The sequence below is a fragment of the Anser cygnoides genome, chromosome Z (assembly GCF_040182565.1).
Source record: "Anser cygnoides isolate HZ-2024a breed goose chromosome Z, Taihu_goose_T2T_genome, whole genome shotgun sequence".
Lineage (NCBI taxonomy): Eukaryota > Metazoa > Chordata > Aves > Anseriformes > Anatidae > Anser > Anser cygnoides.
Window position 1 is genome coordinate 8,446,773 of NC_089912.1, and position 26,359 is coordinate 8,473,131.

Sequence of the window (26,359 nt, forward strand, 5' to 3'; positions counted from 1 at the left end):
CACAGACTTCATGGGCTTGTCTACATCCGGTTTATTTAAATGTTCCTGACTTGATCCTCCTCTATTAAGGATGAATCTTCATTGCTCCAGCCTTTCTCACTGGTCTCAAAGGCCTGGAATTCTGCAAGGCAAATCTTACTAGCATAGACCAAGGCCAAGAAGGCATTGAGTTCCTCAGCCTCTTCCATGTCCTTTGTCACCAGATCCACTTGCCCATTCAGTAGCAGGCCTGTATTTTCCCTTGTCTTACTTCTGCTGCTGATGTACTTGTAGAAGCTCTTGTTGCACTTCATGTATCTTTCCAGTTTCAATCTCAGGTTGGCTCTGGCTTTCCTAAACCCTACAAGCTTGAACAGTGTCTCTGTATTCCGCCTGGGTCACCTGTCCCTGCTTCCGCCTTTCACCTTCTTTCTTTTTATGCTTTAGTCTGGAGCATCTTGTTCATCCATGCAGGCCTCCTGCTACTCTTTGCTTCATTTTCTGCACATTGGGACCAGTTTTGAGCTTGGACGAAGTGATCCTTGAGAACAAATGTTATTTACATACAAGTGAATGCAGGGCTAACATCTCTTTTCTCATGTCTTGAAGAACTATGTTTAGACAGATGTAAATTCACACGTATATTGCAACTGAGGGAAATGATAAATCTGAAATGTTTCTTTAAGTTCTTGTATGTGTTGACACTCTAAGAACAGAAGAACAGCTTAAAAAAGTGTCTCTGACAAAACTTCATTTAAAAAATAAATCCTTTTATATTGAGATATCAGGGAGTGAATTTTACTGTTGTTGCATCTGGAATAGGCACTGTGGTTAAGCACTGTCTAGAGACACTATGTAACACAAATAGCTGTCTTACCAAGATGGAACCTTATTTGCAAACTTGCTGAGGCAGATAAATCATCAGTACATGTGCCAAGGCCTTTTTATTCCTTTTAATTTGAGCAGATGTTGCCCACAATATTTCAAGATTTCAGAATTCAGTACTTAATATGTATATTTAGAAATTTCTTATGCCGACAGCTACTCATTTTTGTGAGGAAAAACCTGTGGAGTCGAATGTTTTGAATTTCGTAATATGTTTTCATTATTGTAGAAGTCTACAGTTTTTGGAACCATAAATATTATTTTGGAACCACTTTGTGTTGATCTGTAGATAACATAGAACACTATACACATAATAAAGATTTTTATTAGATTAAATATTGAAATATAGATTATACTTTTTCTAAAATGCATTAGTGGAAAACAGTAATTTAACATGGAAATTTTTCTTTGTTTAGGTCCTCAAAAACTATCTGTAATACTAAGCTTGGATAAGCCTGTTATTTGTGCTCTGGCAGCAGTAATTGCATACCTCAAAGAATTTAATTTAGAAAAGATGCTTTACAATCCAAGGTAAGTTACCTTACATAAATTTCCAATTCAAAGCACCAATACATGTACCAGGGATACCTTGCAACTTTTAACAGGCAACTTCCTTTCAATGAAATGAGCCCACCTGGAGTGATAAACATCATCTTTATAAAATTTAAGCTCCTAATCAGAACTGAAGGAATCAAGTGATTTTGTTTTTCCAAGTGGTGTTTCATGAAATTCTTTATGAAGTAGGTTCTTATAGACATTACTATCATTAATGTAAATGAGCAGCTACTGCAGCCAAGTGTTATTAAAGATAAACAAGGTGCAAAAATTATAGATACTAGGAGGTAAATTGTACAGTTTGTCAATAAATACCAGCTGTCATATCTCAAGCTCAGTTTTACTCTATGAACCAAGGCTTTTTTTGGCAGCTTTTTAAGAACTTTTTAGGCTGTAATTTAGTTTTGTAAGATGATGTTTTATTTTGCCACGGAAGTGTGTAAATCATGTTCCCTCCTTGTAACTTTGGAAGCAGATACAAATGCTAACATCGCAATGTTTAGACAGTACTCAGCAGATCGGTTTGTTGGTGAATCCAGTTAACAAGCAAAAAGAAAACAGTCAGCACATCCTGGCTCTCTGAAAAATCCCTTGAGTTGGCTTAGTGGTATCTAGGAGTAGGGAACCAGTCTTGCAAAAACTTGTTCATAGATCTTTACTATTTGTGCAAGGTTACTAGAAAAACACACAGCCATGAAAATAAACTTATCTTCCCTTAGGTAGTTACAGCTTGTAGATTTATTATCTATGCTGAAGTGAGTACTCGAAATTATAATAATATTATACAGGTGGAATCAAAAGAAAATAGAAAGATATTGCCACTCAAGCATCTTTTCGTCCTTTTTTTTGCAGACGTATGAAAGGTTGATATCCAATTTGGCTTAGGTTTGAAAATATCATGAAGGCTTAATAAATGCTTCATGAAAACAGCTTTCTCTGTCATGGATCCTGTTCAAAATATTCTCTTGGCTGTCTCAGTATGCCTCTGTCCTGTAAATAGCCAGTATTTAACTAAGTAAGCCTGGCTGCAAACTAGAAACTTAGAAATACTTTTTGTTGTCTGTAGCTCATTCACATGTTGCATGAAATTCTTAGAATTTCAAGCCTCATTTTGAAGGGTTCCCTTTTTTATTATCTTTTATTATATTACATTATCTTTTTTATTTTAAAATGCAGCTGCATTAAAAAATGATTGCAGATGTCAGCTTTAAACAATTTTCAAATATCTTCTATAATATGTGGAAATTAAATATAACTGGGTATTCTGGATTTTGGAATGGATTTTCTTCCATAAGTTGCACTTCCCCTCTTTCCCTCTACAAGTACCATTACAATGTAAACAAAAACTTTGCTGAGCTTGTAGGTCAATTCCTCTGGTGTCTTCTAAGCTTTCCCCCCTGCTTCATCCCCCAAGAAGTACTGTAACCTGTGGTGTCCTAGCACTGTGGTGTTGTTCCCACTCATCTGATGCAACGAACTGTTTGGTATCTTGGTGATATGCTATGGAGAAATAAAATACGTTCTTCAAGATAACAATGTTCCTGTGCTCAGGAGCTTGGATTCTACTGTATTTATTTCTAATGCTTTTGCTGCTTGGACTACCCAATACTGACTTCTACTTGCCGTTTTTAAAGTGTCACATATATTGAAATGAGTCACATATCTTCACATATAGTGAAGTCAGCCAAATGTTGAGCCAGGCTCAACTTAAATACTTTTTTCTAATGTCAGTGAAATGTATAAATGCTGAAAAGGGAGAGGCTTTAAAACAAAGGGTGTCGAGTTCGTGGATTTTCTGTGATTCTGCAGGAAACAGAAGAGAACTAATTTCATTGTACTGTCAAGCAACTTAAAATTCCTAGGAGAATTCAGGTCAGTGAGCATATACTGATGAGTCAGTGAGCATGAAGTCAGAGCTGTGAGATAGTTTTCAGTTTATTGATGTGACACAGATCTGGATGAAAAAGACCTATTTGATAGGAAGAATGACAAAAGAAATTCTTTACACATTTGTACCTTCTTCTGATAAATGCCCCAACACTCTTCTCCCAGTTGAACAGAATTCCATCTGAAATTAATAGTATCATTCATGAAATATCACATAAATGATGAGGGAATTTAATATTCAGGAGAAGATATGAAATACAGTTTTAAGTTCATAAACAAAACAGTATTTTTATTTTAACTTTTTAAAGAAAAGTGTTTGTGCCACTGTAGGACCCTAGGATTTGTCTAGGCTGCACTGGACCTGCTACATCAAATAAAAGTAAATTGAAAAATAAATGAGATAAGCTTTTTTACTGGTATGTTCTAATAACTCTGCCTGCTTAGACACCGTTATTGGAGAGGTTTTCAAGGACAGCTGAGTAACCAGTTTTGCTTGAAGAATCATCATTTGCATAGCATTTGTTGGGAAATGTGTCTCAGTGTATTTTTGTTTTATGTTCATGCTTTCCAGCATATTGGAAACAGAAGAGAGAGACTGTAATTCTTAGTGTTTGACCAGTGATAGATAAGCTTAAGAATGTTGGGGAATTGTGGAGAAAACAGCTGTGTTCTGAAGGCGGAGAGTAGCTTTGGGATTGAAGAACTATCAGCAGTGAAGGTAGAAGACAGAGACAAGTGAAAAAGAGAGAAGCCAGAGACAGAAGCTAAAGTGACTATGAGGGAGGTGAAGAAAGAGAGAAAGACTTCAACAAGAGGGTAGACGATTTTACTTCATAGTAGGAGTGGAAAGGAGTTTGTGAGATGAAATTGAGAGAAGTCAAATTGTAAATGCACTCAGCCTAAAATGGTGGTCTTCCTTGAATTTTCAGGGGAGATGTCATTGAAATTGAAGAAATGGTGTGTATATGGGTTCCATATCTCTTGTGTGTTAATTCCAAAAATAATCATGTATATGAGACAATGCATAGGTTTATTTCCCACACTCACAATGTGTAAGACTGAAAAAGGAGTAGTGAAAAGACTTTGGGGTGTTTCAGGGTTAGTTCAGGAGCATGAGGGACTGGAAAAGGAAAAGCCTGTTTTTCACACACCCCAAAGAGATACTCAGCAAAGGATATGCCTTATCTCTGGAGACCACAGAAGGGTGGCAGCTCTCTGGAAGTTTGGAGCTTGTATGAATGCTGAGGCTGCATGCAAGGAAAAGTGGTCTGAGAGCAAACAGCCATCTGGGTAGAACAAGGCTGCAGGCCCACCCCTTGTTGGGAGTTCAGTGGAGAAAGAGGAGAAGACTAATTCAGGCTAAAAATGATGGAGGTTATTTTTGTCTGTCCTACTCCTTCCAGGTTCTCTTATTTCTGTACTTGTACTATGTTTTATATTTCTAAGTTTTGTTTTGTGTTTGTTTGTTCATTTTATTTTGTTAACTGTTTTAGTTGGGAATTTGTGGACTGCTGTTACATCAGGGAACCAGATCAGAAATTCTAGCCCTGCAGCAATATTCATGAACAAGTTTAAAAGTCTGGTTAATTAAATAGAGAACATAATCTGGGTTTGAGGTTCTTCATGACTTAGACTGGTAAACGTCTTTCATACCCAAAGCAAATGGTTTTGAGAAATGAAGAGACTGGTTTTTACTCCTTGAGGCTGAACATGAATTCCTACAGTTCTTGTTTAAATGCATAGGTTTATTCACTCATAGAAGTTTTGAAGATGTTGATTCTAGAGGTCTGTAAAAGGTAATTGAGCAAAGAAAATCTGCTGTTTAGTAGGCTTTCAAAACAGTGTCTTGGAGCTTTGCTGTGAAGTTACTGGAGATTTGCAAAATTAAAGTAGTGGAAAGCTAATGCTTTGAATGACACATTCACCTAGGCTGTGTTGCTTAGCGTGAAATTATATATGATGTCTTCTGTGGAGAGAATGATGAATAAAGCATAGAAAGTGCCCTATTCTGTAAGATTCTCAGGATGCAGAATGACCAAGAAGATTTCACAGGTAACACACAAAACTCAAAAGTCTGCGGATGTAGTTTACTGTTCTAAAGCAATCATAGTAACCCCCATAGTAACTCATTGTTAAGTGAGGTTCTGCTCTGAAAAGCTCTTTTTATGAATAGCAACCTCTTTCTAATAAGCATTCCCTAAAAGTCATATAAATCCTACAAGAAGCTTGCATTTCTGTTTGTTTCCTCTTTTCATTTTTCTCATCCCAGGCAGCGTAATCCTACCTTGGCCTGCTCTTCAGTAGTGGGATAACCAGCTATTTCCATCACTAGTGCTTTGCGCAGTTTAAGTACTTCAGGTAGCTGCAAGTCTGTTCTTTGAAACTCAGGTCACACTGTCACCTGCAGAAGGAACTAATGTGTAGTGCTCCATCTGAAGTGATTTTGAAGAGTCATGTTTGCCGATGCAGAAGACGGCTGTTACCAGCACATTTAGAACTTCTCACGAGGATTGTGTGACACCCTCACTGTAAAACCAGCGCTGGCTTAATATTTGTTTACAACCTCCTTCTCATGTAATTTAATCCCTAAATTCCCTACAAAGAGTCTGCCTTTGTTCACATTTTTATCAAGTTCTGATCCCAAGCTGAAGGAAGATGAAGGGGTGGAAGCAAAACATATCTTTGCTGTGACATCTGGAATTATTGGTTGGGCATATTCTGCAGTTGATCTTGGCTATTATTCATGTACTTTAAGCTCTCAATTACCAGGGTTAATAGCAGGGTTGGAGTAACTCAGATAAAACTCACAGCTGGATAATATAAAACATAGATAATTTATGCTGTGAGAACATCTTTAGCATATCTGCTTCTGGAGGGCTAGTAAATAGAGTCTGCCATGGAGCAGAGTTAGTTGTCTTCAAATGCCATCAGAGAATAAGCTTGCTGTGGACAGGATGTGCTCTACGTTAAGTGCTTGGAGGCATGGAGCTTCATCCAGTTGAAGTGTGGAAACACGAGAACCAGTAAATCTGTAATCTTGAAACTCACTTATGGGTAATCGAGGGTTGATAGGGACAAACAAAAGTGTTCTTTATGCTTTCAGGAAGAAAAAAAAAAAAGGTGCAGTTCTTACACATTAAATCCATCTGGCTTTAAGAGATCACAGACTTGAGTAGTGGCAAATCAAAATGCAGCAAAGTCTTGTGGCTTTTTTTTTTTTTTAATTGGTTGGAAACAGAAGTTCTGAGGTACTAACAGGCTAACTCCTGTTCTTACCCCTGCCATCAGAGTTGTTCCAAAGAGTGTTTATCAATATGGTGATAGGCGATTTATATATATATGTATATATATACACAGGGGAAGATGCAGGTTAGGAAAGCCCTAGATGTAGATTAGGTGCTTTTGGAAGGGTGGGTAGGATTTGGCGTTGATTATGGGGACTGGAAGCCGAGTGGGAATCATTCCGATTTAATTTTTTCCAGCACCACCAGTTGTGACAGAATATCATGAAATTTTGTTTTGTTGCTTTTAATGTTGTGTAATTTGGAAGACAGTGCTTCTTTTGTCTCCAATGTTTTGTTTTGCTGGTCAAGTTTGTTGGTTGCTGTGATAGCACAATAGAGCAGAATAATGCTGACTGTGGGTGTTTTGAGTCAGCTGTACTTTCCAGCTGTCCATGAATTTATCCCCTCAGATAAATCAACTTTTTTTTTAAAATAATTCTGCAGAAAGTACTTTTAATTTGACACATTATTTAAGAACATGTTCACTAGCAGGCCCAAACACCTGCAAACAACTTGAATATATACCATTACCCTCTGAATATTTCATGCTGCTGGAAATTTTAGTGCCTTTTTTTTTTTAAATATAGCAATAGTGCAGCTGTGTATGCCTAGCAGAAAAGTTCAAGCACTTAGTGCTCCCCCACAGAATTAAAGTGGAGTGCACTCAAAAAATTGTATGAAAATTCAAGAAAGCAATTTTAAACCCTACCCAGCAAGTCATTCTTTTCAGGCTGAGACAATAAAGAGCGTCCTAGATTTTGTGCAAAGTGCAGTCAGCAGTATGATTAACCTAGACAATCATGACTTGATTTGTCAAAAGCATTTAGTGGGGTTCTTGCACTTCACTTCACTGTCCCAACTACTATATTTGCATATCTTAGACTGAGATACTTTTCACACCTAATATTACATATTAATACAGTTATTAATGATGGTTCTATTCAGTGTTTTGCTTAGCTATACATAAACAACATTTGGGTTGGTCTCTTCCTGTTGTGTTAGGAAGAGTCAAAAAGTTAAGTCATTTTGGTCACAGTTACGTCATATTAAAAAGAAAATGAAATAGTTTAAGTATGCCATATTTTTCTCTTCTTAAATAATGGCACTAACAGGCAGTTTTAAATTGGTAGTAGTAGAAAGAAAAATTAACAATATGTCTTTTGTTATGCTGTTTTGATGTTGAATGGTGTTAAAATCAGTTTTGCTCTCAAGGTATTAATTCTTACTATTATCCCTGCCCCTAATCCTACATTGATCAGAACAGTATGCTAACAAAAGCATGTACTTCCTTAATTTCATCGTAGACTGAAGAAGGGGCATTTCCTTAACAATTTAGTGCATTGGGATTAGATGACAGGAAAGCTGGATTTTATTCTAAGCTTTGTTGGAATCATTGAAGGAAGTTGGGCAAGCGAGTCTTCAAATCTTGTTTATCTGAGCAGTAAAACAAAAGATGTTATTGGTGTTCAGTTCTCTTATTTATCTGAATTGATTTTAATTTCTTACTTTTTTTTTTGTGTTTTGTTTCATATAGCTGATGAGTTCTCTGGTGTGAGGAATTTGACTTACCATTAAATATGTACCCATATTTGAAATATAACCTCTGAAATTCCTTTCCTCAGCAATTTCAAACGGTTGTCAAGTGAAACTGAATACATGACAATTAATGGGACAACGATGAAAAATCTCGAAATTTTACATAATCAAGTAAGGAAAAATGGAGTGTTTTTTTTTCAATGTGGAGATTTTTAGAGCTGTTTGACATACTGTTCCCAATAAAGTTAGTTAAGTTGGTTTGAAAATATCAGCCAGATGTTAAAATTATTTTAAATGGGATCAGACTGAAGGAGGGTTATATTTTCAGAGGCATAAATGAAAGATAATCTCTACTGACTCTAAGTATGAGCTAGGAACTTTATTGTACTTTGACTAGCAAAGACGTTTCCTGAAGAGCTTTCAGAGTTCTTGAAAAAGTGCTATCAAGTGATATAGATGCAGTAGTGTTTTTTTGTTCGTTTGTTTGTTTTTCTGTGCTAGTGGTTTATGCACAGACTTAATTTAACATGTTGGCTTTATTTGTGTAATTTTCTAAAAACATTTTCTGACTAAAGGAAAAACATACTCAAGTAACTCATGACTGCTGGAGATGTTTTATGTAAGATGTTATTCATGAAAAAGATCAGTAAACTAACGTAGTTGCAATATCTTGAAGTCCAAACAGAATGCTTACATAGTGAAGATTCTTAAAGTACATAACTGATTGCTCAGTTAAAAATAATTATGCTATTTTTATTATTTTAGACTGATATGAAAACAAAAGGAAGCCTACTCTGGGTCTTGGATCATACTAAAACTTCCTTTGGCCGTCGGAGACTGAAGAAATGGGTAACTCAGCCCCTCATGAAATCCAGGTTAGACATCTCTTTATCTTAGTATCCTTTTTCAGACCATGGGTGAGGATTACCTGCTGGTGGAAGATACTTTATTCGTAAATTTGCTAATTAGCGTTTCATTTGTTTCTTGCCTCAAGCAAGTATTTGCATTCTTAATGCATTTTATTTGTTCTGAATTAGTGGTGGACGTTTCTGTTATCCCTGTAAACAGTGTGTTGAATATGAAGTGTTTCTTTTTATTAGTTCTGAAATGTGATGATTGTTTGCTCAGTCATGTATTTTAAGATATGCTTTATATTGTAATACTTTGGAAATGCCTTATTTTGTAATACCTATCATCTTGGTTTTACTTTGTCTTGAAATGGACTCTGCCTTTTCTCATTTCTCTTTGCAGGCCTTATTGGACTGTTGAACTTGCTATTACATATCAGTCTTTACACGTGATATTTGTTCACCTACATTTTAAGTTTTTGGATCTCTTCCTTTGCACATGAATATTCTGAGAGTTATCAGTGTAAAATTAAGTCAGTTGTGTTATGCATCTCAGCTACACTTTACAGAAAATAATTTTAGCTTGGTTAACTAAAATAAATTTTCCCACTGTTTTATTTTTGTTTTTGATTTACTAATATAGTAAACAGGACAGGTTTTAAAGTATACCAGCACTTTAGCATCTTGCTGTTATTGATAGTCAACAAATGTTTCTATTGAAGTAATTTTTTTTTAGCCAATTTTTTAATATGCTAAAGCACTATATACTTCTGAAGTATGGCTGCTAAATTTTCTTACTAGACTTTTTGTCAGAATCTCGTCAGTAGTTTAAAAAAAAAAAGTATGTAACTATTTTTCCCCTACTATTTTGTTGATGTAGAGTATTAGAGACCTGTTTCCTGTGTAGGAGCAATGCTGGTTAGATGGTATCACACTGCGATTTCTGGCAGGGATTTAATATATTGATTACAGTATTTTTTTTTTCCTTTTCATAATAGCTTGTGTAGAATTTACCTACTTGAAAATGGCTTTCAATGTACCCTTCCTAAACTGTATTAGACTTCAGGGAAGTTGATTATTTGTCTGATGTTCACCTTAAAAGCATCTGGATAGAATTTCTGGGCCAATTTGCAGAAATAAATTGAAATAAATTACTTCAATTCTTTTCCAGCCCTATGGGCACCCTAGACCCTTTTGGGAATTGTTTGTAAAGTTGTCAGAGGGGGGAGCCAGAGTACAGGCTCTGGGCTCATGCAGTGACAGCAGTGAAGATGGGGACCAGTAAAGGAGTGGCTCTAACCATTTTGCTCCCAAATGATCGCGTATGTGATGCAGCGTGTGAAACAGCATTCAACAGTAGTGTAGATAGTCTTTGTCTGGACATAAGACATAGAGCAATGCTTGCTAGGGGACTTCAGGCCTTCTTTTTTAACTAGTAAATTTAAATTCTCCCTTGTCTCAATGCAGAACCAACTTTAGAACTTCTCAGTTTGGGTCACTCTGCTCTTTGCTACTTGTGGAAAATTGAGACTTTTTCAATCTATTTTTCTCAGTATGGGAGGAAGTTATATGGCTACAGTTAACAATACTTTTTGGTTGATGTGGAAAAAGCTATTTTGTTTCTATGTACTTTTTCCCCCGTCCTAACTAGAAGTTATAATTCATGTACTTAGTGCATCAGACATTCAGTGGTATTGTTTCCAGTAATGCGCACAAATGCACTTAGAGAACATTCTGTAATTGTAATTCACCTGTGCCTCCTGGAGTGTCATTTTCAGCGGAAGCAAGATTTCTATACTATATCTTTTCCAGTCAGTGGTAGGTGCATTTCCCTTGGCATATCAAAAAGTGAGAGGGTGTAATTACAGCTTTATGCCTTGTAGCTGAAAACCACTTGGGATGATGACTAGATTTCCAGTGGAGAAACACTGTATCAAGCTGAGTACAGGTAGAAATGTGTACAGAAAGATTATTTGGGCAAACGTAAAGGTATCCGTTAGCTCATCGGTGATGTAATGCATTTAAAGGCTTCCAAGTAAAGGCATGTGCAATTTTGAGGAAATGAAGAAAAGAAAAACAAAAGACGTAACCAAGAAAGGTGTAATGTCCTCACTACTCACCTGGTTATACTAGGATGTCAGAGAAAAGAATGTATGAATCATTGATGACTGATTTTTTTATTATTATTATTTTTTTTATTTTTTAGGAGGAATTGGGAAAGTCACTGTTTTTTGTAGGAGCTGTATTTGTGTAAATTATAAAAGCATTATCTTGCCTATGTTGCCTTTGAAACATAACTCCCATTGAAGGTCTTTCTCACCTAACCTAGTGAAAAAAAAAAAGGAAATCGAAAGTTGAGTTGTTCAGAGCATTTTGATTGAATAAAGCATGCTGTTTCCTGGTAAGGCTGTGGAGTTTTAGCAAGAGAAAGAAGAGATAAAGACAAAGGGCTAAGGCACCCATTTCAGAACACAGTGTTGTATAAGAATGTGGTCTTTTGTGTTTTTGTATGTGTGTAATGTTTAATTTCTTTCCTAATACAAAATTAAAGTTAAGCTAAGAACCACTGAAGTTGATGTGAAGCAGTCATGGCTTTTTCAATAGCTACAGGAAAAAGAGAAAGATAAGCTTAACACAGGCTTGTGGGTCTGGTTTGCAGTTTTTGTTTCTTCTTTAGTTGTATGTAGTGGATATGTTGTCCTGTGGCTGCGGCATAAACAGCAGCGCCAGGCAGTTGTGGACAGCCTGAAGCCTCATTTCTCTAGTGAGTTTTTCTCAGCCTGTTACATCCATGGATATCCACTCCCACTCTGATTCTTGCATTTCCATTTCCTGTTTCACAAGCTGAGTGTTAGAGCTAACTCCAAGCTGTAGCTGTGCTGCTTGCACGGTTGGGAGTCCAAAGACAACAGGTAGCTGTTGAACTGATATTGCATCCTTTTGCTCAGTGGGTAGTAGTTGGGCTGTGTGCCTTACCCAGCTATTGATTCTCCCACAATCTGTAGGAAATTTGCTTCCATGAGATCAAACACATGCCTTCCTCCACCTTGTCAAGGTTAGTTCGAATTGAAGAAAGAGTTCAAAACTGACAAAGGCGGATAGGTAGCACAATTACATGAAGTTTTATTATGTCCATATTATATTGACTATAAAGCTGATAAAGCTGTGGCGACGTACTTAAAGTAGAACTTGAGATAAATGATGGATGTATCATGCAGAGCAATTTATAGCCATTGTAGGAGAGTTTGTATGCAGAGAACTCTGTGGCCTGTACGTATAGAAAGCATTGCATAAGAGTCTTTTTTTCTAGTCTATTCCTGGAGAGGTAGAATGTCTTAAATATCAGTGGGTGGACATCATGAAGTGGTATTTCTAGTACTGTAGCCAGGGAGAAGGTGGAGACTTTGCTATCTAAGTGGAAGATAATCTGGGAAATGCTAGTGTTTCCCTTTGCTGCGAAAGTGCTTAGTTTATGAGTTAGAAAAGTATATAGTCCAAAATTTGGAAAGCTTAGTTGGAAGGGCAGCTGACTGAAAGCCATAAAACATTTGTTGTGTGTGTGATATGAACATGTTAGTTTGCACAATGTTCTGGCTCTCTCTTTGGGATGGTATCTATTTTACTTTGAGGACGGTGTTCATGGTTTGAAGTAGGTTAGACAGGCAGCATGAGCCTCGACTGCTTAAAGTCTACCTTAATATTCTGTTTACGGCACGAAATGTAGAAGTTAATAAGGTTAATGGTGTGATTGTGGAGAGCAGAGTGCACGAAGCTTACAGCTCAGAAGTCATGCAACTTTCAGCGTGGAAAGCGTGCTCTGGGCTTTGGGGCCAACAAGCTTTGTCCTTGTCAGCCTGTGCTGAAACCCCCTGCCTATGCATCAGATGCAGATCAGATCACATCATCTGACTTCAGATGCACGCTTTGGGGGTACGTGTGTTGCTTCTGGTGTACTGCAAGTCACCGAATACTCTCACCGTACCAGAGTAAACTTAGAGCAAAAAATTAAAAGCCACTTCAAGAGACATAGTCACAGGAGGAGGGCAGTGACCAATGGCTTCACCAAGCTTTGGGCCTTTGCCGTGACAGAGGCCTCGTTGGACAGCAGCGGGCCTGCACGGCACGGGGCACGGTGCCCATTTCTGTGGGACTGGGAGGGGGCTGGGGACACAGACACCTCTCCCGATGCCTCCAGGCTGACAGTGCGAGTCTGGAAGTGCGGAATGAGGGAGTTCAGAAGTGATCCTGACCACGTACCTGGCAACGGAGCCTCTTTTTGCCTGCTCCAGGGGGTGTCAACTAATGCTACACTTACTGCCTCCCTCCCTGGGGCGAGTGCGCCTTTCGGGCCCCCCTCACCCCGACCTGTCTGTGTATTTCACCTGTTTCACATGCGTGTCTCCACGACGCATTGATTGCCAGAACTGATTATAACACTTATAAGTCCTTTAACTGTCTGTGTAGTTTTTCTTGCCTGTGTTTGTATGTAATTGATTTTATACTCATTCGATGCTTTTCTAGTTAAAGCTGATGTTTAAACCTCAAGGAGAGAGGATAAGTGTGTATATTTAGAGAGCTGCCAAAAACATTTTAAGCTTTGCTTTTCAGGGCTACATGAACCATATTTTTAATTACCCCTCACAAACAGGATTTTTGTTTTTCCTGTGATTCCAGTAGCCTTTGTAATACCCTGTTTCTTCCAGTTCTGGATGAGATGATGCTTTTGAGGCTGAATCAAAGCCTTAAAGGATAGTACGAATAATTTCTATTAGTCTAAATGTGCTTTGCCTGCAAGAGCGTAGAATGACTGTAGCTTTAGCAAATTAGGAACTGCAGATGGTTCCTTATGTCCCTCTACAGAGGAGGAAGGGTAGAAATTGCTATTCCTAATGCACGATGCCTTTTATTTGGAGGAGATGTGCAATAGAACAGGGAAAAAAGCGGTCCCTTTATAGGGATGTTGGCGATGACATGTCTTTCCTAATATAAAAACACACCATTCTGATTCCTCTTGCTTTGAATGTATCGAGTCCTATTGTGTTTATACATCTGTACATAAAGTGCAGTCTGAATGGAAAGTCTTTCAAGTTTGACTGTGTCCTTGTTCCCATATCTAAGACAGCTGGGTTGTAAAACAAACTACCTAAAGGTTTTTAAAGATACCCATCCAATTCAGATTTAGACTGATCACCATTTGTCACCATCATCATCCAGACCTGGATGAGAATCTTCTTTTGTAGCAGAGATTTAGGAACGAAGTCTGTCCATCCTACAGCACAATTTTGTGGGCTAAATTTTCCTCCTGAGCATAAAGACTTCATAGCATCAGTGCCAATATAAAATGCACAAATGCAGGTTACAACATATGCCTGAAATCTCAAAATTGTTATAAAGAAAAAGATTGCAGCATCATCACATGCATTCATTCATTTTGCTAGCCATGTTTTGGTACCGTTGAAAGCTGCCTCTAACTGTTTATAAGTGTAGTAATCAGGCATTCATTCATGTAGGCTAAAGTAGCAAACGGTTTTCTTTTTTGGCACAAATAGCTGAAATATATTGTGTGTGAACATAAACAAAAGTGTTTGATTACCATTTGCATATTTTTTACATTCTTTTAACAGATGTGAAGACAAAGTTTATAGTGCTTGTGTATTGCTGTTAAGTATTTGAGATCTACTCAGGAATATTGTCTTCTTGTGGCAGTGTGTTTATTTAGGGGAATGTTGGACCACTGTGAAGGGGAAGGAGACATTGAGTTTGAGAGTAAATTACTGTTTCTCCTGTATATTGGAAAAACAAGTGAACAGATCCAGAAGGATGTTAATTTTTTAGGTTTCATGTAAATTTCACTGTAGTAATTATTATTATACTTATTTGTATTTTTAATCGCTGCTAATGTATAAAATTACAGTGGTCACAGTAGTTTAACAGTTGAAGATTTAGCCTATGAAGTCACATGAATTTCAAAGAAAACTGTTGAAGCAAAAAGCCAGATAGACTGTTTCTTGTTTCATTTTGTTCTGTTTAAAAGACATACACAGATTTCTCATTGCTAAGTGGTAATACTGCCATGGCTTTTTTTCGATACTTGTAATTTCTTGTTGTGTGAGACTCGTATAAAGTCTTCATTTGCAGACTATGTTCTGTAGGAACGTCAAGAAAAAGGCAAAGAGAGATAAAATATAAAACAGCAGAAGTCTATACAGCCTTCGTGTTGTCCTGTGCTTGAAAGTAGCCAGCATCAGGGGCCAGGAGGAGAGGAGAAGAACTGGGTGGCTGGGTAATGTTACCTCCCCAGAGCTTCCCGGCAGTGTGCAGTGTGGGACCTTCCTCTGGCACCCATGGCATCCACGTGTATCTTGGATTTTCCCAGTGTTTAAGGAATGCATTTTCTGTGTTCAAAGCCCTGTAGCTAGGGAGGAGGCTGCTAGGGCTATGATCTAGGCACAGTTCATTGAAAACTACATTTGATGTTGCATGCCCTGCGTTTTTATTTTCCAGGTGTTGAATTCCTGTCACCAGTAGTCTTGCATATTGTTGTGGTCTTTGAACAAATTTAATAAAATTAATTTCAATTTTATGCATTCACTGTAGGTGAGCTATAACCTTGCCATGATGAATGAACCCATATTAACAGCATTTTTAAGTTAAATGTTTTCTGATAAATTCTTAGTTGTAATTATTTACCTTGTATAAAAAAAATAAAACCTTATATGACTGATTTTTTTTTTAGGGCTCTTATGTAGTGGTTACATAATCAGTTTCAGTATGCTTTAAATGTACTGATCAATTATCACATCTAAAAATGTTAGGTTTGCTTCACTCTATGGGAGATATCTAAGCAGATCTGTTAGGGTTGCTGGTTTCAATTGTTAAGATGTTTAGGTGTTGGTTCGGTGCACTGCATTTGTATCTGCAGCCTTCTGTTATGGCAAGATAATTTTTAGTGCAGGATTCAAATATTTTTCTATTTGCAAATTTTCTTTCTTGTTCACGTATATGGCAGCAGAATAAAAGAGGACAGTATCACATGGTTTAATTTAAGTAGTTCTTCTAAATAACTAGAATCAAAAATTCTGTAGTTCAATTTTGTATGCATACATTGCAAAGTGATTTTAGTTTAGTATTGTATTAATGTTGCTATTCTTAGATGGAGAGCACGGCAGAAGTCAGTATTGCTTTTAGTCAGCTGACTTATGTTGCATTATTTTGCAGAAGATTGCATGGAAAATTGGATATTATTCAGATTGCTGACATGGTTTATAGAGATGGGAAAGAATATGATAATAGTGGACCTAAAAAGAGAATGGAGTTGTGGCCAATTTATAAAATATGAGACACTTTCTTAGCATAAGTTATTGAGTTTCTTTCAATGTTAGATTCTGATTTTCTAGTGGTAGATTTTTTTTTTCCAAATCACAAACAGTAGAAATCCTAAACTGTAAATCAGATATGCTGAATAATTGTGAGTGAAGTATCATTTTCTTTTGAGGTAGTTTAATAACTTATCAGCATAGTATATTGGTGATCTAAAAAGTGTTTATTAGTTTAAATTATAAATATTTTTAATGTGTCAAAGCATACTTTTGAAATTCATCATCTGGCTATTTTTATCATTTCCTTGTCCTTCCATCCTCATATACATGCAGTTTTGCATAATTTTTCACAGTACGTTCTGGCTTTCAAAATAGGAATCCCTGTATGTTTCATTTACAGGTGGAAAAAATGGGTCATTTGATACTGGATGCCATTCTCCTGACCCTTTCTGATTTGTAGGATTAAGGCAGAAAAACTGTATGGACGCTTAGTTTTAGATTACTGGAGCTACAGTAACATAGCCATATGTGTGGATGATTAAAGGGCAGATTAAGCTTTGAAGGGAGGAGTTTTTTGAATATCTGCATCTATTTTACATATTACTACATGTTTTCAAATGGACAAATAGATATAACCATGCTGTTTGAATTAAGTTGGCAGTGTTCTGGAATATAATTCTGATGCTTACATAGTCTTTTTATAATAAAAATACAGATGATTTTCTTCTTTAGGATGCATGTGTTTATAATTTAGCAGTCCAGCACTCCCATGCACAGAGAATTACAAGGTCTCAAGTATAGAGAGTTTTAATCATTCTCCGTGAAGGTGTAATCATGGCTGATGGTTCTGACCTTTTAGAGTTTCAGTGTAAGCTTTAGCTACCTTCAAAGCTGTGCACGCAGAGTGCTTTATTACTTTGACACTGATACTAACACATCCCAATTTCGTTTGCATTATCCAGCTGTCGTTTCAGAGAGCTTCGCTAATTAATGCACAAAGCTTAAATCCGCTGCCTTGAATACATTTTGTGGAGGCCAGAAGCCTGCTCTTAGGTTATTTGGTTGCATAATTTTTAGTAACGCTGCCGGCCTGCAGTAGGTATGTGACCATGGCTCTCAGGGATGAGATTTAAAACTCAGGTATGCAGTATACTGAAAACAGCCCCTTTTTCAAGCAGTTTCTGGCGGTTTCACTGATGGTAGCTGCATGCTGCTGCTGCTGTCTGCAGGTTGCCTGGCTGCCATTGCAAATCCTGGCGTTGTGTGGCAGAGCCGCTCTGGGAGCGAATATATGTCGTTTGTGGTGGATGGGGGAATGGTGTTACTGTTTTTAGTATAAACCAGTATGTCACTGGAAAATCCTGGCACTTAGGTGCTACTACGTTTATGCGTATCTGAGCGCACATCCAGTCGTGTCGTTTTCCCTTTTTCACGTGCAATAAAATTTCAAGGCCTCTTAGATATAGTGGCCTTCAGGGCCAGAGGCCTCTGGATGCTCGTCTGTTGTGATGTCTGCAACCTGCAGAGCTGCCTGATTTTGTTGGATTCCTCACAGGTGGTATTTGCTAGTGGCTGTAGTGGCAAAAGCTGTGAACATTATGCATCACAAGCAAGACAGGCAGTCTTCCCCAGGCTTTCACATTTTGATTACATGCTTACTTTTAGTTTCCCTATGCCGGCTAACCTCTAATCATCTGTGAGAAGACATGTGGCTGGGCTGTATCTGCCCCGCATGCACTCGGCTAGTACATGAGATGGCTGTATCAAATGAGTGCTTTCTTCTTAACCTACAAGGATGGATGGACACAGGTGGCAGCAGCAGGATGGTAAATGTGGTGATTTATGAACTTTCTTGCTTTAGGAGGAAAGTGTTGTGATAACGTGTAGTTGTCATTCTGGATGAAAATACCTGTTTTTTTAAAATAAATGCATAAGCGTCTTGATAATTTTTCAGGCTTCCTGGAACGTCGTATTTTAGATTCAGAGGTTCTTGTCAGAAACTTCCCGTTTGCCTACCAGTGCCTTCCAGCTTGCTGGTGCACACATAGTGTGCGCAGTAGCACACGGGTGAGGGACTCTGGGAAAACAGAAAACATACCATTTGGAACAATTTTTTTTTTTTTTTGTCATGAAAGCTCAGCAAATTTTAGCACAGCTTTCACCTAGTTAACTTTATTTTGTAGTGCACACAGTTGCCACAGAGATAAAGCCTGAACGTGTAAAAAGCTACATTCAGAGGAATCGTGCTATTCATCCTTGACACATATCTTTCGCTGCTGTCGTACAGCAAGATAGCTACTTCTTGCTTTAGCGAAATTTCCTTTCGGCTGCATGCACTGATGGTGCTTTTGTTGACTAGTTCCCAAAGATAGACTCCTAATCTGCATGTTTTGATCACATCCATGTACCACTGATCTCAGTCTTGTCCTAGAAAAAGCATTGAGGCAATTTGGTTCCAAAAAAAAAGAGGTAAAAAATGAGTTTATCTTAGCTCGGCAGTCTATGGCCAGCTCATGGATTTATTGGAAATAGCTGTTAACTGTGTCATTAGCAGCAGTGTGGATTGAGGTGAACCCTGACAGTATGTTGTCCATTTTAAAGTTCTTTGCTGACAGTGGCAGTAAGAATATGATTATAAGAAAGGCACAAATAGCTATGTAATTATTGTTCAAATAAGATGTTTACCCATTGTTTGACTTCAATCTTGACATATGGAGATTAATGCTACAATCTTTGAAAAAAAACAAAACAAGCTGAAATCGCAGTGAGATTCATGTAGTTATCAATTGTTGCTCTGGATCAAAAGTAGAGGGCCAAAATAGTTAAATCAAATATATATGTATTTAGTATACCCTGTTGAAATAAGCTATGCTACATATACTTTAAAAGCAAAGTCCTACTTCCCTTCCCCAGCTCTCACACAGGTACTTGTCAGCAAATTTAGGGTATTCACGATTGAGTGTTGCTCATTTTATGTACCTTTAAATGAATATGTAGGTGTGGGCATGGTGTATATTGGGCTGTTTTGAGCACAGAGAGGGGTGAATGATGTAACACATTCAGGAGGTTGTTTGCATCTTGAATGAAAGCCCAAGATTTTCTGCATTTCTAAATTCTTCTACTTATCATGAGAATGTGACCTTAGCCAAAATTCAAAAAAAGAAAGAAAAACAGCAAAAAGTTGACTAGCCATATACCTTTCCCTCAGAGAAACAAAAGTTTTATTCATTGATCTTATGATTGTTGTCTTACAGTGAAATAAATGCCCGGCTTGATGCTGTGTCTGAAATTCTCCTGTCAGAATCCAGCGTGTTTGGCCAGATTCAGAATCTTCTTTGTAAGCTGCCAGATATAGAGAGAGGCCTCTGCAGTGTTTTCCACAAGAAGGTATACCCATAATTATCATAATTTACTGTTTTTTAAATGGTGTGTTTCTGTCTTAATATACTTCCATAGTTTTTGCATGTGTATTTAAAAATATTCCTTGTTAGCAAGACTGAAGCTGACATAATAAAGGGATACAAGTTTATAATGATGATTTTTGCCTTATGGTAGACTCTTCTGTTATTTTGTACGTTACCAGTGGTACATTGTTTGAAGAAGAAATGTCTTAATAGGGTTAGAGAACAGATACACTGTATTGCTAATGCTATCAGGAAAAACGTCTATCGTGTTAATGCATTAGTCACTGGATTTATTGAGATGAGATGATGCTGTAGGTCCTTCTGCCATTGATTTTTTTCCCTCTAAAACAATGCATTACAGTCTGTATGCTTATCTAAAATCACACTTGCAAGTGAAACCACTTGACTGTAGTTAGCTGTTTTCAGATGAATGTTAATTTGTTTATAAATCCTGTAATTTGGATCTCACTTGCACATTTTAATAAGAATTACCTGTAATGAGACACAGGCAGTTCTTAGCTGAAGCAGATTAATGTGCTAATAGCACCTGTGCAGTACTTCATGTTCTTTTATTTCACTGTTATATTGAGAGGTTTTGACAGTTTGTTTTAGATAAAGGAATAGGTGGGTAGAAGGAGAGCAAAGTTGTAATTTCTGTGGATGGTACAGCACAAAGGCTTCATCTCTCTGAAAATCTGAAATTCAGTTCTTTTCAAGGCCCTAAGGTGTCACTGTGTTAGGCACGTGGACAGACTTGTGTCTTTCAATGAATGGATAGCGGTCTAGCCATAATGCAGCATATGGAAAGAGGGATAGTGCACTAACTTTGTCATCCCCTAAAATGTGCAGTGTCCACATGATACAATTGTGGTTTTTTTTTTTTTTCAAAATAACTCTCCAGGAGTTAGTTCACTTTTTAATGGTTCAACTCATTTCAGGTTGAGTGATGTCTAGTAAGGTTTGTAGGAATACATCTGTATTTCACAACATTCTGGCATTCCTCCACTGCTATCTTGTTCTTTCTTTTGTGTGTGTGTGTATGCTGGTCTGTATCTGTTTCTCCAGTTGTCATCCTTCCCTGTTGTAGGGCTGATTACCCTTCTCAGCTTTAAAGTCAGTGTTTAGGTGGAACCAGTCAGAGTTCCTCGATTTTCATGTGACATAAACTGCCGGCTGTCTTATCAACAGCCACAGTGGGCTGTTTCATGAATCAGATGTTGGAAGGAAGTTGCAGGAGCAGAGAAGTGCTCCAGCAGAATTCTTAGGAAGGGTAAGTAGGGGGGAAGGAAGAATGGGTATTCTTGTTCCGAGCATGTGATTTGCCATTTGTCTTTGAATTAGCTTTCCCTGGTAAAAATCTAGTTTGTTACCCAATGCAAAACATGATGGAGAGTGCCCTAAGCACTGAATAATTCCTGGAGATCTGTAGGACTTTGAAATGACAGTGTCCCTGAAAGACAGGGTCTGTTTTGAATAAAGAATCAAGAACAGACTCTTGAAAACAGATTCTGAAGTCCAGACAGACTGAATATGAGCCTGAAACAAGGTCTCTGCAAAGTACATGTATATTCAGGAACACTAAGTACCTGGTTTTCTTGATTTTTTTGTTCAGAATATTGAGTGAGTGCTGCAATTTCAGTTCCCACTAGGAGTGTTTCCAATTCTGTTAACTCCAGATGTCCAGCTCCCACATGCTCAACATGAGGCCCCTCTGCATTTTCATTCCTATTAAGGGATACAAAACTCTCAGCAGAGCACACTGATGTCTTAACTAAAGGAATTCCAGCTCTGCCGGAAAAACTGCTGGAGAAAAAAAAAAGGCAAATCTGACAAGTCTTTCATCTTTCAGGCTCTTTGGGCTTCGGTGATGTTAGTTTTTAAGAAGGTATGTTTCACAAAGGGACGCCTCTGAAGTGTACAGGGGGGGCTGACTTGTCTCAGTTGTTCTAAACATCTTTCATTTAGATCAGCCACTGCAGAACTTCTGTTGTGTGGTGTACTTTGCACCAGTAACCTCTGGAGGAGACAGAAAAAACAATAAGGCAAAACAGTGCTGTGTTATGGAACCAACTTTGCAAGGCAAAACATCCCTATAGGAGCTCTTCTGGTAAATAAGTATTGTGTCATCATTGTATATTTTCCTGGTATGACTGTTAATTTTTTGAATAGGTCCATTGATGATTCTTATCTGGCAGCGTAATTCAGATTTGCAATTACTAATCTGACCTTCCACAAACTCCCATTATCCCAAACCACCAGAAAACATTGCTGGTCTAACTCCAGGTATGAGCAGCCCAGACCTAAAACAACGTTCTTGTACAAAAGGGGAGGAGAAGGGGAAATTAGGTATTGCCTTGGAGGTGGTATTACCAGCTCCAAGTTTGCCCCAGCCTAGAAAGGATTTGTGGGGACGATAATTATGGGAATGAGACAAGAGCAATGTTACAGTTGCTATGGAGAGTGGAATTAATACAAGAACTAGTAGTTCTTATTTCCTGCAGCTCCAGCACCTGACATCTTCCCAGACAGAAATACTATTAACCACAAAATGGCTTTACCCGTCTCTGGCAAGAAAAGGACAGCTGGAGATGAACTCTGTGAAAGACCTCTTGGTAGCATTCAGTAATTGACTTCAAAAGGCAAATGAGAAACGGAATTGTCAAGAGCTTTGTCTGAGTTGCGCCCAGAGCTGATGCAGAGTTAGATCTTTCTGGAAGACATATTGGCTTAATGTTCCTGTTTCCCTTAACAAGTTCAGCTTACCCTGTAGCTCCTGGAGAAAGCCACTATGTAATTTCAACAAAATAAATAAAAATAAAAGTAAAAAATTAGGTCACATGCATTTCTTTATGTTACCTGCATCTCAGGACAGTGGGAGGTAGGAATGGCAGGATCTTGCAGTTTGTTTTCCTCTCAGTTAAAGTGATGGCTTCTTACCTTTGCTTTGGATTGTACAGAATGGCGAGGAAGTTGTCAGAGCTCTATGCTGGACTAAGTTTAAAAACCAGTACAGAACAAAAATGCCATCAGTACTTTAAGAAGCATGTCTCACAGGGCCGTTCCAACGTTGCCTGCTGGTTTCATGCAGTGGGTCTGTGTTTCAGAAGATAAATATTTATACAGACTTGATCTGTAAGTGTTTATCTTATTTGTACCCTTGGCTCTATAAACACTACTTTTTGACTGAAGCTCAGTCACTGAAGTGGCCAGGAGTCATGATAACAAATGGACACAGAATTTATAGAACACATTAAAGTGAAGCAGTTTCATTGAAGTCTTGCATGAGAAGTGAAGTCAATCAAACCTTGCCAGGGTGTGTAATAAAATGTCATTTCAGTAAGTTCTGCTTCTAACCTCAGCCATAGGCTGTCCTTGTTTTTGAGTTCCTTACAAGTTGCTGCAGTTAAGAAAAACAAACAAAAACACACAAACAAAACTGTTTAATTCTGAATCAGTGTTTGAACTTTGCTGCCCATTTATCAGGCTGCTAACCTGTGCAAAATAAAGTAGGCAGTTGTTACAAGAGGGCTGTTTGCTGCTTGGCTGCCTCCAGCCTCCTTGTGAGATTTGCCGTTCAGCTTTCCAGTGAATAGTTAGCTTCTTCAATGTCATGCTCAGGCTCCTCAGAGGACAAGGGTGCTGCTCAGCTCAGTGCTAAGTTTATAAAATCTTTCACATAAGCTCATCTACCAGAATGATGTTGAAAATGTGCCCCTCCCTGGAAGCCACGTTTGATGTTTCATTAAAGAATGGGTGATTTTCAGAAGATCCTAGTATCCTGATGATTTAGAGAAAACTGTTCTATATCTTGGGATTTTTTTTTCTCTTAATAAATCACCACCTGTTATATATGTCCATTAAATTAGTTATTGTATGTGTAAAATTTTGAGAATAAATTCACCTATAGCATGTTATTGACTTTAGCTTACACGTGTCTTAATTTCTTCTTACATTTTCTTCTACCATAGGAGTGTGCACCTCATAACTTAAAATGAGATGCAGTTTTCTAAAGAAATTGCATCACTGATATTTTTAGATTTTCAGCACTAAGTGATGACTTGAGCAAATTGTTCCATGTTAAGCCGATTAATATAAACAGTCTCCTAAAAGGGGGACATAGTAACCTTAGTACGCCAAAAATAGTACACTCACTCTACTAAAAACTTAAAGGTAGTTATTACAGCTTGAAATGAGTGAAAAATGGTTGCTGTGTTTTTCAGTTCCTGTTTATTTAATTGGAAATACTTTTAACTTGGAGTGGTCAATGGCTGTCAGCTGTAGGTCTTTGTGGCTCCCTTTCAGATCTGTTGGAAACAATTTTACCAAAGCAAGTAAGGCTAAATTGCATTTAGTGTTGTTGTTGAAAGGGTGTGAGGACCTAACGTACTGCTGTGTATCTTCTATGCGTTCTCTTTGGTGGCCTCCACACCGTTTTCAGTACAATTTGAGAAACTGCTGGTTGAAACTATTGTTTGACATCACTGTCAACTCTGAGGTTATTTTACTAGTGCCAGAGAAGCTGTAGCTATCGTGGAGGGCATTTCAAAATTAGACTTCAAAAATATCACTGAATAGGCATGTGAGAATCTTTAGGGAATGCAAGACTATTAATCCTGCTTTATGTAAAACATTTTGCTACGTTTTAAAAGCTTCTAATTTATAACACAGTTGCATATTTCTTTTGTAAGGTTACTTAGGTTTTAAATTGAACTACTCCCTCTTTAATGGAGCTCAGCTTTTCAGAGTTATTTTTATGCGTCTGTTCCAAGTTACCTACTTGCTTTGTTCTGCGTTGGAACCATTAAATTTTAGATGCGAAGTCCTGCAGTGTTACTGAAATCAAGCTGGGGAAAAAATAATACTATGAATAAGCGCAAAAGGGTTATGTTCACCTTCTTTCTTGGGAATGTTGTGTTCAGCAAAGTGTTTTTTTGCAGTAAAGCATGCTGAATTTCCCATGTTCCAAAGATACGGCAGACTGTAGCTTGTACTAAAATAAAACACATTTTAACCCATTAGACAACAATTAAGTTGTGTAGTTTAGCGGAGTTCCTGCAAGTAACTTCAGCATGTTTATTAAGCACCCTTTGAGAAATCTCATGATAGCTGTCAGGGTTGTTTATGGTGCTTTTTGTAGAAGACCCTTGTTTTATCTTTATATGTGTGTATATATATATATATATAGTGGTGGTTGGGTTCTTGTTTTATTTTTTATTGTTTTTGTTTGTTTTGTTTTGTTTTCTTCTCTCCCTGCTTCCTCTGTAGGTGAGAGTACCTTGAAATCCAGCTTTCTCTTCTTGTTGAAACCTCACCTTCGCCAGCCTCATGACTCTTACTGGAACACCTCAGACAGGTGTTCTTGTACATTCTTTAAATCTTTTCCTTTTCTTACTATCTTAGAGATAGTGTGCTAGTTAAATTGCTAAGTCCCAGTTTGATTACTTTTTAAATTTTTTTTTTTTTTTTTTTAAGGAACAATATTGAGAAAACAAACAAACCCACCCAGTTTATCTATTTCCTACTGCCCATATTTGGCCATTCTTTTTTTTTTCTTTCTTTTTTTTTCTGGACATTGTTCTCCTATGAATCACCTAGTGGTGTCTGTCAAGAATCTACTATAAATTTAGTGTGACAGGGCAGCAGCCTTTGTATCCTTGAAGAGTACACTTTGTAGTCAAGGAGAGTCTTACAGAATTTTATCCTTTATATATATGAAGGTTGATGATGATGATGCAGTCAGTCGTACTGTATTTTACTTTGACTTTGAGTCCAAGCCTGGGTTTATCTTTTGTTTAGTCTTTGAGACCTTTCCTTTGTGCTTTCACTTCAAATGCCATGGACAGATTTACTGTTTTATTACTTTGTTTTATTTTGTTGTCATAGTTTTTATAAGATAGATTCAGCAAGTTCCAGATTATCAGAAAGATGTTGATAAATTGCAACAAGCACAGGGGAAAAAGTAAGTTTTCATGAAGCTGAATAATGGTTTGTTTATGAAGGAAGATTAAAAGATTATAGTTTGGTTAAATTGATGATTAAAGGAGAACAGAAGGTTTAGAGATATTTGAAAGGTGTTAACAGCAAAGAGAGAGTGGAGTTGTGTAATAACTGGTTGTGGAGTGTAATACGAAAGAGTAAAACTAGAGATATTTGGATTAATTTAATGGAAGAGAAACTTAGGCTATCAGATAAAAACTTTACATGATGAGATTTTGTGGATTAGTTTATGAAAGGAGTGGCACCACATGGCTTCTTGAAATGTTGATGTCCCAAGAGTAGACAAAAAAAAAATCTTGCAGAAAAATTGAGCAGTTGCAGGGAAATCACTTAGTAGGTCTCTTCTACCTCACACTCTCATGGATATGAAACAAATATGAACTTAAGTTTTCCAAAAAGATTCAGAATATATCCTCTCTGGCCTTATGAAGTGTCATGGTTAAATTGCGTATTGCAGTTGTCAAGTGTCTGCCAACCTTGCCTGTTTGATGTGATGAGGTAGCTCTGTAGCTGAACATCCCGACTTCAGTTCAGCCAGAGAGTATCTAAGAGTATCTAACAGATACTGACTGGCGTTACGATAACTTCAGTCGCATTGCTTACTCCTGTGATGGAGTACTTCTTAAATGTCCAGAAATGATTTTTTGCTGATTTTTATTTAATAA

General features: G+C 37.5%; 1 protein-coding gene across 3 annotated transcripts in view; it reads left to right on the plus strand.

Moving 5' to 3' along the window:
* MSH3 (mutS homolog 3) overlaps positions 1–26,359 on the plus strand; it is a 119,208-nt gene that overhangs the window by 39,450 nt on the left and 53,399 nt on the right. For 2 of the 3 annotated variants that reach the window (XM_048054345.2, XM_048054343.2), the window contains exons 10-13: positions 1,281–1,395; positions 8,213–8,297; positions 8,892–9,001; positions 19,548–19,680. In XM_048054345.2, the coding sequence (XP_047910302.1) occupies positions 1,281–1,395; positions 8,213–8,297; positions 8,892–9,001; positions 19,548–19,680 (443 nt within the window). The remainder of the gene's footprint in view (positions 1–1,280; positions 1,396–8,212; positions 8,298–8,891; positions 9,002–19,547; positions 19,681–26,359) is intronic. The other variant, XM_066987708.1, reaches the window with a different exon arrangement.